Source organism: Astatotilapia calliptera, chromosome 14, assembly GCF_964374335.1.
Source record: "Astatotilapia calliptera chromosome 14, fAstCal68.1, whole genome shotgun sequence".
Lineage (NCBI taxonomy): Eukaryota > Metazoa > Chordata > Actinopteri > Cichliformes > Cichlidae > Astatotilapia > Astatotilapia calliptera.
In genome coordinates this window covers 2426805-2438617 of record NC_137435.1, presented here as the reverse complement: position 1 = coordinate 2438617, position 11813 = coordinate 2426805, and the positions used below count along the sequence as shown (strand labels likewise).

Sequence of the window (11813 nt, the reverse complement as noted above, 5' to 3'; positions counted from 1 at the left end):
GCGTGTTTTCAGCGCTGGTCAGCAGGAAGCTCTGCTCGCATCCTGACAGTTTAGCAAACTTTACAAAAAAATATTTTCATAATTAACAGTTTGAATCCTGCTTTGATTGTTTTGAAGCTGCCGCCATGAAATCTGCATCTTTCCTGCGTTTGTCAAACACATGTGTTAATGCTCTCTTAGTGACGTCATAATGATGGTGTTTTTCTCATTTATCCGTTTATCCGCTGAACAAAGCATTAGAAACCCTGTCCAAAGGTGTCTAAATGGCACACTGGACATGACTGAAGCCTAAAACTGGGATGAAGGTGGTTTAGAAGGTGAAAGTTTAGCAGACACGTATATCACGTTCAGTGGTTTGAGCGGTGTGTCAAACATTAGACTTTTTTTAAATGACATGTTTGTAAAATAGTTGTGATCAAACAGCCACACAGGCGCTCATCATTTTTTAAACATGACCGAAAAAGTCTTTATACTTGTCTAAATGTCAGTCACATGGTGTCTGTGAAGGTTCTCAGTCATCCAGGTCATCGTAGTCAAAGGAGCTTGCAAAGAAAAGCGTCTGGACTTCTTTAAGTTGCTTGAAGACGTTTCACCTCTCATCCGAGAAGCTTCTTCAGTTCTAAGGTCAAATGGTGGAGAGTCCCAGATATAAACCTAGTGGGAGTTTCCCCCCACAGAGGGACAAAAGGACCCCCGATGATCCTCTAATCGCCTGAGCCAAGGTGGGAAACTGGGCGTGGGTCCCAATCAGCCAGAGTTTCGGGTGAGCTCATTGTGAAACCTGGCCCCACCTTATCATGCGATTTCCTGAGGTCAGATGGCCCAGGATGTGAGTGGGCGTTAAGGCGTCTGGGAAGGATCTCAAAACTGGATTATAGATGGCAGAGAGTTGGTGTCGTAAACCCCGCCTCTGTTCAAAGATGGTCGCTCACAGTGGACATAGATGCTTCTTTCACTCCTCTTTCAAACCATCTGTCCTCTCTGTCCAAAATGTGAACATTGGCATCCTCGAAAGAGTGTCCTTTATCCTTTAGATGCAGATGGACTGCTGAGTCTTGTCCTGTGGAGGTGGCTCTTCTGTGTTGTGCCATGCACTTGTGAAGTGGCTGTTTGGTCTCTCCAATGTAGAGGTCTGAGCATTCCTCGCTGCACTGTACAGCATACACCACATTGTTAAGTCTGTGTTTTGGCGTTTTGCCTTTTGGGTGAACCAGTTTTTGTCTGGTTCACATGGTGTTTCTTTGAACATCAAATTCATCGTTTCCTAACGAGGTGTGCGGACCTCAGGTGTCGAGGACAGAGACGACCCTCCACTTTTAACCAAATTCAAACTGAAGTTGAAGACTGTGTAAAAACAGTTTTCATTAAGCTTTTGTTTTTCAGACATCTGCCAGAGGCGCTCTCAGCCGCTCATGCCTGGTGTGACCGCTTATGAACTGAAGCCCCCTGGTGGGCTCTGACGGTACTGCACTGGGTAACAAATAAGCTGAAGAGAAAATGTCAAACCTTTTGAATGTTTTGCATCTCACAGGTTAAACTTGCAGGATAAGTTACACCATTAGGATCCATAAGCCGATCATCCTTTTGGTTTCTGTACAATAAAATCTTTTAGGATTCGTCAACACATTTTCTGAAGGACATTTCAACTCAGGTTTTGTAACTTCGCTTAAAATTTCCAAAAAATCTTCACAGTTTAAGGGAAAGAATAAAACAGCCATGATTTTAAGCCTGTCTCATGTCTCACATTCAGATAAAAGAATCAAGCTCAACAAGTAAGGTGTTGTAAAGTGTCTTTAAAAGTCAAAATGAATGAATGAAAACGTAAAAGCAATATTTCATCTTTCACTTGCGAGACGAGCAGAGCTGCCACTAAAGGTTCGGGGCTGCAGAAGAACCTCGGCAGGCTGAAGTTGAGCTTTGAAATTTGATGCAGTAAAAAATATTCCTGATCAGACGAATGAGTGTAACATCACATGTGGTCACGTGCATGAACAAGGACAAAGCGTGCATGAAAACTCAGAGAAAAGGACAACTGTAGCATCAGCTGTGTCAGTTTATTCTTTCAAACATTCAGAGTCATCAAACTTTCAGCCTAATAAAATTCATTTAGAGACAAAAGAACAGAAATCTTTAACACAGAGATGCCGCAGCGCCGGAGAGTGCAACGGCAGCACGAGCTTTCCCTTCGTGTCTGCTCAGTGCCGGCGTTTTGGTCCCGTTACAGAGATGAAGACGATAACTGCGCATCGCGGGTTGAGTGAGAGGAAGGAGAAGGTGTGAGAAGTGAGAAGCTGTGGAGAGGCTTCCCTCCGTCGCCTCACGAATACATCGTGAGCTGAAGCCACTGTGAGGAAGAAAGAGACCGTCAGTGTTTACATGTGACCACAAGCCGTCCTCTGTCCTCCTCGGTTTTATAGTTTCAGTTTGATTGTCACCCCAGGAGCTGACCGATGTTTTCCTACAGACTTCTGTGCGATTCAAGTTCATTTCCAACCAGACCAGACTGTATAGAAAAGAACGATGTGGCCATTACTGCTCGCTGAGCCTCGAGCTGAGCATTTCTGACTGAGGGAGACTGTGCACTCATCATCAGGCCAGAATTACGAAATCAAAGGATGCTTTGCTCAAAAAGACTTGAAACTAGGGATTGAGACCATAACGCAGTCAATGAAGAAGAAGAAATGTTGCCCCCTAGTGGATATTAGAAAAAATACAGATTTAAGGCACTAGTTGTTTTTTTCCTGTGGTTCACAGTCAGTAAATCCGTCTCCACCTCATGTTTTTTCTGCTCCATATCATTGCAAAATATTAATCATGTTTTCTTTTCCTACTTCAGACTGTTTCCGTGCATTTCTAATCTCGTTCTCGTCTTTGGCCTTTGACCCGACCCCCACCCATTTTGCTTGCCTGCCCCTTGATGAATTTGATGCACCCTCGTCTCCTGTGTTTGGATCTTTTCCCCTGTGAGCTGACACACACGTTCCTACTTTTACCACACTCGTCCACTCAGTGTCTAAACTTCAGAATCGAGAGAATTAGAAAACATTCTGAAGTGAACCAGTCTGGGTTTTACCTCCTTGACGTCCAGATCGATGGTGCCGCTGTTGTCCTTATCCAGCGTCTTGAACGCTCCTGCAAAACACACACACACACACACACACACACACACACACACACACACACACACACACACAGGTTGTGCATTTTAAATTGATATAAAAAAATTTTTCTTCTGTGCTTTTTGTTTCTTGGGTGGATGAGGAGGGAGGAGGAGTTTGGTGTAGGTTAGAGATGAACTAGGTGCTTCAGGCTGGTCCCTTGTTTCCCAGGGGATTGCCACAGTGGACGGATCCACATGTTTTGGTGTAGCACAGATTTGAACTTTAACACAGCCCTCCTGTTTATCTGGGCTTGGGATTGGTCCACTAGCTACAATAGCTTTGACCCCCTGAGGCTGGGTTTGTCTCTCCTCTGAGAATAGACTCGTGCAAATGGGTTCACCACACCCCACGCGGCAACACACTGGAGATACACTAACTACTTCTATTATGCATAAGAGAGACAAAGAAGTAGGGACAACACGTCATGTACAGCATGTACAGCTGTTCACAGGTGAGGAAAGTTAAACACATCATTATACAAACTTTACGTGTTCAGAAACGTAAAGCTGAAAATAAGACGGTCGGACAGCCGAGTGCACGCATATCTGAAATCACAGGGTGAAGAGAGACTCACTGCACATGGCGTCCAGTCGCACCAGGCAGCCAATGAAATTGTCAAAGTCCATATCGCCGTTCTCATCACTATAGCGACGGATAATCATCTTGTAGAGCTGGTCATTCAGCGGGAAGCCTGCAAAACACACACACACACACACACACTCAGTATGAAACTACACACACTCAAACGTCTTTGGTTCCCACAAGTACAGTGAACGTCCAGGTTTTGGTCCCAACAAATGTATGAACACACACACACACACACACACACACACACACACACACACACACACACACACACACACACACACAGCAGCATTTCTTACCTGCAGCCTTGAAGGCACCAGGCACCTCGCTAGCGCTGATCACACCTGAGTTATCGGTGTCATAGTTAATGTAGATGCCCTGAAAACAAGACGACAAATAATAAACAACACAAACATAAAACCAGCGTGGAAACCGTCAGAGTGCGTCTGCACGGCTGCTCCCGACCGACCTGCCATCTCTTGATGTTATTCCAGAGGTACTTGAACTCGTGGAAGCCCAGTTTTCCTGTGCTGTCACTCTGATGGGAGCCAGGTCAAAGGTCAAACTCAGCAACACAAGCAGAACTCACTGAGAACCGTGACGGTTGATTTTCTGATCTGCTGCTACTAATTCTGCAACCACTGAGATTACTGTGTTCAGTCTGCACTATGTTTTGTGGAAGGATACGTCCATCACAGCAACCATACTCCTGCAGGACTCACTGCTGAAGCCGTCGGTCTTCAGCTTCCCATCTGAACGACAGATCCACAACTTCAGTTCAGCTTAGTTAAAATACAAATTTACTGCAAACACACAAAACACTGAAACTAGAAAATAACAATAAGAACGATTTAATGAGCTGCAGAAGGAAACCGGACTCACGTTTGCAGACCACTTTATTCAAGATGTTCATCAGTTCATTGGGACTCACCTCCATGTCCTGGACACACACACACACACACACACACACACACACACACACACAACACACACACACACACACACACACACACACACACACACACACACACACACACACACACAGGAAGTCCCCTGAGTTAGTCACAGCCTCACAGAATGACTCAAACCAAAGCCTTCGATCGAGCGTCTGACTCACTGCAGTCACTGTTGCCAACAACACGCAACCAAAACACAGAAGCAGCGCTAAAAGTTCCGGACGCGGCTTCCTCAAAAACTCTTTTTTTTCTTCACGCGATGAAAGCCTGTAGCTGTGAGCTGGGCTCCAAGGCCACGGGGTGAGCGGGAAAGATTTATTTTCACATGCTGGCCGATCGGCTCACAAACCTCGACTTCGAATCAAATGTTCATCCGGCAGTGAGCTGGGATGTTTCCCGAGCTTTCTCTGAAGCTCTAAACTCTTAGTCACGGCCACTTGAGTCACTTCAATCTCTTTTCCTTCTTCTTTTTACTTCATTTTTCCACTATTTACATCTAACTGTAAAAAAGTACGAAGAAGCCACACGTGACAAACACTGTACTGAATAAGGAGCATTTATGGCACTAAAAACTGTTCTGTGAGCCAAAGATAACTAGGTGGGCCCAGTATGTGTTACAGCAAGTATACTGGGCCTTATAAGGTGGCCCTGCAGACCTAACAAAGCTGCAGGTGTTCATCACATCTGGGCCCAACGTTAAGCTTCAGAACAGAAATCCTTTCTTCCGTTTCCTTTCTGAGGTGAGGTCTTCCTCCTCTTCAGATACAACCAGGCCTGTTCTCAAAGTTTTCATGCTTTGCAAACTCATCGACAGCATCAGCCCCGGTCACCTGACGGGCTCCCCTTAGTGATGTTAAGGGTAAACTAAACTCCTGGAAATTTCCACAAAGTACTCACCTTTCACAGCCTCCTGACTCCACCCGCCTGAAGCAAATGGGAGGAGCATACTTTACTACAAGCCTCTGTCACAGCAGTTATCACTGCTGTTGGTTTAGCCGAGAACCGGCTGTGTTCTGGTCTAACTGGTGCGCACGCCCATCAGATGAGTAGAAGAAACACACACACACAGCATGACTGCGGCTGTGCCAGACAATGGCAGGAATGCAGAGAGGGAGTTCTCTGTGTAACACGCCCTGCAGCGAACTGCAGTTTCCACATGTTTGTCAGAGGATTCACCGAACGAGTTCACTGTTTATGTCTGCGACAGAACCGCACGCTATAATTAAAAAGCAGGAAAAAGCTGCTCCTTTATTCACCAGGCCTTCCACAGAGTGCGGCTCCATGTTTGATTTGGCTGAATTTTACACCGGTGGCATTTCCTGATCCAGTCCCAGAGGGAGCTTTCACTCCACTGTGATTAAAATATAATACAGCAAAATTATGATAACCAAAGAAAGCACATCTCAGAGTGGAAGTGTAGACTGTACAGCAGGGCCAGGAAGAAGCGCATTAAAGACAATCACTAGTGCACAATAAGAACAGCACTGGAGCTTTCTCTGCTCTCACTAACTTCATTTACAAACCTCCAAATCATATTTAAGGCTCTCTGACATGGATACGGTGAGGTCAGTGGCTGGAAACACACCAACACACACATTCGCTTCGATAAAAAAGTAGGAAACACTCTTCACCTCATCACGTTGAAGTCACTGATGTTAAGGGTAATTCAGTTTCCTCCAGCTCTCTTTATTTTTTCAGTCATCTTTGATTCTTTGGTTTGGAAGTTTTGGTCTCCACAGAAAATTTCCCCCTCAGGTACAGGGGCTGAATGTATTTAGAGTTCACCCATTTAAACTGTATTAAGGCTTAAAGTGTGCATTATTAGGGGCGTGGCCTCTGACAGGTGGATGGCGGCACAGGTAGCTGCTGTCTGTCTGCTAGTTGGAGTCCCTGAGCTGCACTGTGTTTGTGCTGTTGGAGCATTTTTAATGACATTATCTGACCAATAACGATCTTTCCCGGTTGGCTGTAATGGTGCGAGGACGTCTCAGCGCTGCACTCCGTGGCTCAGGGCTTCAACCTGCAGCTGTAACATCCAAGCACATCTGCGCCTGGTTTACAGTCAGGGGCCCACATGACTCGGGGACTCACACACAACCAACCGCACAGAGTCGGCTTCCCCTTGTGCTCCTGAGACGACCAAATTGCGACTCTTTAAAGCTCTTGATTTCCAGCTCTGTGTTTTTATCTTTGGACTCTGTGACTGCAGATTTACACGACACACAATTGATTCCTGATATTGTAGTTTTCCTGCTTCTATACTGCACCCTCTAGTCAGCAATACAGATGGAAGCACTGTAAGTGCATTTAGTATTTTCTAGTGTAAATGCACAGATAAAGCATGCACCCATCTACACACATCCTTCTATTGTATACGACCTGCAGAGCACACAGAAACCATGTCTGTCCTTATTGTGAGGGATGATACTTGAGCGTACAGCCGCGCCCTGCTACAGGAGTTTCTCGTTTCACGGGTCAAAAACAGGCGGTTGAAGTTTAGAAGTGCAAACTGACAGTTAGTTCACTGCTGTGGAAACTCCAGAGCTGCTGAGCTGGTTCGAGCTCGTTGCGCACAGTTTTTATTTTTCTGTTAAAGGTCCGATATCCAGAAAAGGCCTTTCTACAATGTTATGAGATATTTATGAACAGAACAAGCTCTGAAAGTCACACTTTTTCTCACACCGCTGTCAACAAGGCTGCTTCACAGCTTTACAAGCCAGTAAAAATACACAGGAGCTCTTCCTGGTTCACAGCAAGCAGCGCATCGTACTGTAGCATGCTGCTAGCACAGATGCTAAACATACAGCTGTGCACAGTCGGCAGCTGTAGGCCCTCTCTCTCTCTCTCAGTCAGTGTCTGTGCTTCACCTGAGCCATCACACCTCACCACACCTGTCTGCCTGCTTTTCATACTCCAACCCTCATCCCGTCTGTCCGGTCCCCTGTCCATTTTCTCACCTTGACTACTTATACTTCACCCTTCAGGTTTTCTACGCCTTCTATGAGGGGTCACCACAGCAGAGCATCTGCTCCATCTTTACCGTCCTCCTCTGTCACGCCAACCCTCTGCAGGTCCTCCTTCACCGTTTCTACTAAAAATGCTCCAAACAGGCACCAGAGCACAAACACAGAGTGCACAGGTGTTACCCAGTCTATGCAGATGAGCCTAAATACACTTTCTACCCACCAGAACAAGCTGATTTAAGGGGCCGCTGATCTTTCTGCAGACACCCCAGTGACTTTAAAAGTTTAGTGAAAGAGGCCACGCCCCCAATAATGCTTTAAGCCTGGTTTAAAGAGAAGAGCATCAGGACACAGGTGCACTCACATCTCCAGCCAGCTGTTTGAAAACCCTCCGAAACTGTTTCTCCTCTTCGCTCTCATTGGCCTCAGCGAACTGCAGAGGTCTGCGGGGAGGAGGCTGCACACAGAAGAAGCTTCTGTTAGGTCACACACTCACACACATCCTCCCTCCAACTGTGTTTGGACAGTTTGTGTGTTTGTTTGCACATAAAATCTTCCACTGAGAGGGCGTCGCTTCAGTCACACAGTTCAAGGTTCAAGCGATGCACATAAGCTCAGAGTTATCCACTGTGTGTCATCAGTTGTTAACAGGAACAAGACAAAAAATCTTTCTGTTTCTGCTACATTAAATATTAAAACTTGTTCATCGACATTCAGGTGCTGCACACAAGCAGAAATTTGATCTGGGATCTATTTTTCCCGTTTCTCATTGACGCAAATCTACCTGTGCTTTCATTAGAAATGTTGGAGGCTGCATTAGGACAGACTTTACAGAGTACTTACAGGGTCTGACGGCATGAACTGAGACGGGTCGATGTCGCTGTGGGGAAGAAATCACAGGCTCGGTTAGCCTAGCTCAGCATAAACACTCGAGTAGAAACTGATAGAAAAAGTGTGCTCACGTCACAGATTTGATGACGCTCCCGATCACTCCTTTCAACAGAAACATTTTGGCGTCGATCTGAAAAAGACCGAAGATTTAATCGACACTGATACGTGAAATCTGCGGGAGGTTTTTCACCATACTGGCTGTAAATGACCTGAACACCAAGGTCGAGGCAGAAACCGCCGACTGCAGACGAACTCACGCAGAAGTTTAACGAACGTTTCATTAAAGTTAACGTTTTTATACTCTTTGATCAGTATGATGTCATAGATAATAACTATTATAATAATAATAATATGATTATATACTTCTGATAATAGCCCGTTTTCATATTAATAACATCATCATGGAGAAATAATCATATAAAGAGAACAAACACTGATTCATTAAACTACATGCTTTAAATATTTTCAACTAACTCATCAGGCTCCAAACTGCATTCAGAGGCAGGGCCGTGTCCAGAGAGGGGACCCGTGGTGGCACCACCCCTCCTGAAATATGAATATGAACTCAACATGAAACGCTACTGTCAGTCTTACGAATACGACCTGTGCTGGAATCTAACCAAGTACATGTACTCAAGCATTTTACTGATCTAATATTTTAGTGTACTTCACTCAAGTATTTCTATGTTATTCTACTTTAAAGCTTCTGTTACTTCTTATTTTGCTGACTCTTGCAAAGACACAGTGCTTATTATTATTATACCTGAAGCTGGAGCAGTTCATGAGTAAATGTAGTTTATCCACTGAGCTCATTTTGGCTCTCAGAGATTATTAAAACAACAAACTCAACGATTATTATTCAAATGAAATGATTGTGTCTGGAACAGTTCTCAGGTTCCATTCAGCCCAGCATCCCTCCCACCGCTGGATTCGCTTTATTCAGCTTTCTCAGACGAATTAAACTCACAGCTCATTGATCAAATGTAAAAGACATTTTTCTTCTTTTTAAAGGGAACTCACAATTTTCCAGTCTGAGTAATCTGACCAAATTAACCGATAATCAAATATGAATGAATCAGTAATTCATGTAGTAACTTTTATGTAGTAGTAACGATTATACTTGTACTTTAAGTGTATTTGTACTTTAAGTACACACACACACACACACACACACACACACACACACACACACACACACACACACACACACACACACACACACACACACACTTGTCCATTTTGTGCCATGTTTTCTTAAATAAAGCGCAGCGTCAGCGGCGGGAGGAGGCTCCGTCGGTACTGAAGGCTCACAGCTCCTGTCTTATCTCACCCTCGGTAATCTTTCCATGCCTCCGTGTTCTGGCCGCGCTGGGTTGTTTTCTCCACTTTAACCTTGTTTTGTAAATTTCCACCGGGTGGGTGGGACAGCATGCACAATTCTGCACTTTTACACAGCTGAGGCAAAGCCAGCACACAGGACACAGAGGAGCTTTGTGGTACTTACAGAAGCTTCAGCTGAGGACAGACGGAGGCAGAGACCGCGGAGCCGGCGACAGAGACGATCACGGACTGCGGGGAACACAGACACGGAGGAACTGCAGGGCGAGCCCACTGACAGCGTTCTTTTTCAATGCGTCATCAACCCCTCCCCAAACACACGCACATATGCACGGGCAGGCCGCCAGATCATAGCGCCCTCTAGAGTTCAAATACGTGGTGCGTTCAGGGGCCCACAGGTCAAATGACTCATCACCAACAGAGGAGACCTCACCTCATATTAGCTGTTCTGATGAGTTTCAACGATCAGAGTTTGGAAGCGTGGATTCAGCCTGTCTGTAAACGCACGTCAGGCTGCTGGTGGTGTGGGGGATATTATCCTGACACACTTTGGGTCCAACTGAGCATCGTCCACAGCTTACCTGAGTGTTGCTGTGGACATGGTCAGCCTTTCCTGCCCGGGGCAGATGAACACGTTAATGTTTTTATATTCGACGTGATGTGAAATGATGTGGGTGGTTTATTATCCTCTGATAACCTGGTAAATGTTGTCTGCGTTTCTTTTGACTCACAGACTTCAGACCTGGAACTTTTCAGATTTCAGGAAAAAGATCATGTTGGACAAGGTGGGACGTAAAAGGAACATTCTAGCCACTGATCCATCAGCTGATTACTGCCAGAAATATTTCAGATATGTTCCATCTTTCCTGTTTCAGTGGGTGTGTCTGTTAAAGAGCTGGCTGACCTGTTTTACGTCTCCCACCTTTAAACGCCTCCTCTGACAGCTCCAGCCTCTCTGTGGAGCTCAGCTTGTGTCTCAGCTTCGAGAACTGAAGATCACATCATTACTGATGTTACTACAGCTGACATCGTGACAAAGACTTCCTCATAAACACACGTTTACAGAGACATTATTAAAGGCATCACTATTTACTCTGAAGCAGAGAAGTGTGGATTGGAATAACTTGCACTGAATTATTCTACAGTTCTTTAGATGAATCCTCTGCTGTTTATGTATTTTATAAGGTTTTATGATTTGATTTATTTTTGTTCTTTTCATTTGACTTTAGTTATTAATTTTTAATGCATTTATAATTTAATTATTTTGTATTATTTTACTTTGTGTTTGTATTTTATAAATATTTATTTTATATTATTGTATTGTTGATAGTTGATTGCATTTGTTTTATTTTATCTAAGTTTGTGGTTTTTAAGGAGGAAGTTTAGCAGAAAATAGCATTTTATTTATTTAATTGTATTTTCTGTTTAATTAATAAATTGATTATGTTTTATCACATTTATTTTCTTCATTTTTATGATTGTGCGTTTAAAACTATGTCTGTATCCTTTGGCGGTGATAACATGAAGTGTAAACCTCGCATAAATGATTTCTTCATGCGGTATAACCGGATGTTTCTCGCTTCTCCAGAGCCGGTGCAGCTCCAGCCTCTTGTCACTGGGAGGCCTGGTTGCCATCAGTTACTGGTTGTTGTTGGTACTGCTGTTCAGGGTGCAGCCGCACCGACAGCTAACGTGTCGTTAATTTGACACATTTTACTGGATCTATTTTTAGTTTCTTTGTATTGTTTGCTCTTAGCTTTCAGCTCCACCTTCTCACAAGTTTTTCCACACCAAACTTTGTCTACAAGTTGCTGAGCGCACAGCGAATTATAGAGATCTGATTGGGCAATCCAGTGTCTGTAAGGAAAATGAACCAATCGGCTGTTTAACAAAACGGTAATGAAAGAGCTTTCACTGCC

At 44.4% G+C, this 11813-nt stretch overlaps 1 protein-coding gene across 1 annotated transcript; it reads right to left on the bottom strand.

Annotated features, from left to right (window-relative positions):
• Positions 1-2035: 2035 nt before the first annotated feature.
• LOC113036540 (calpain small subunit 1-like) lies at positions 2036-10830 on the bottom strand. Its single transcript, XM_026192947.2, has 11 exons — positions 10061-10830; positions 8628-8686; positions 8509-8545; positions 8030-8122; positions 4629-4686; positions 4434-4498; positions 4216-4284; positions 4046-4124; positions 3736-3852; positions 3074-3132; positions 2036-2344 (listed from the first exon to the last, which is right to left on the bottom strand). Exons 2-11 carry the CDS (start codon positions 8672-8674, stop codon positions 2318-2320), a joined length of 651 nt encoding a protein of 216 aa, XP_026048732.1. The 5' UTR covers positions 8675-8686; positions 10061-10830; the 3' UTR covers positions 2036-2317.
• Between the last annotated feature and the right edge of the window lie 983 nt (positions 10831-11813).

Coding starts and splice junctions, on each gene's coding strand:
- LOC113036540 (XM_026192947.2), bottom strand. CDS start 8,674: ATGTTTCTGTTGAAAGGAGTGATCGGGAGCGTCATCAAATCTGTGAC. Junction 4,687..8,029: donor TCAAACAGCTGGCTGGAGAT/GTGAGTGCACCT, acceptor GTGTGTGTCCAG/GACATGGAGGTGAGTCCCAA. Junction 2,345..3,073: donor TCGATCTGGACGTCAAGGAG/GTAAAACCCAGA, acceptor TCTTCCTCACAG/TGGCTTCAGCTCACGATGTA.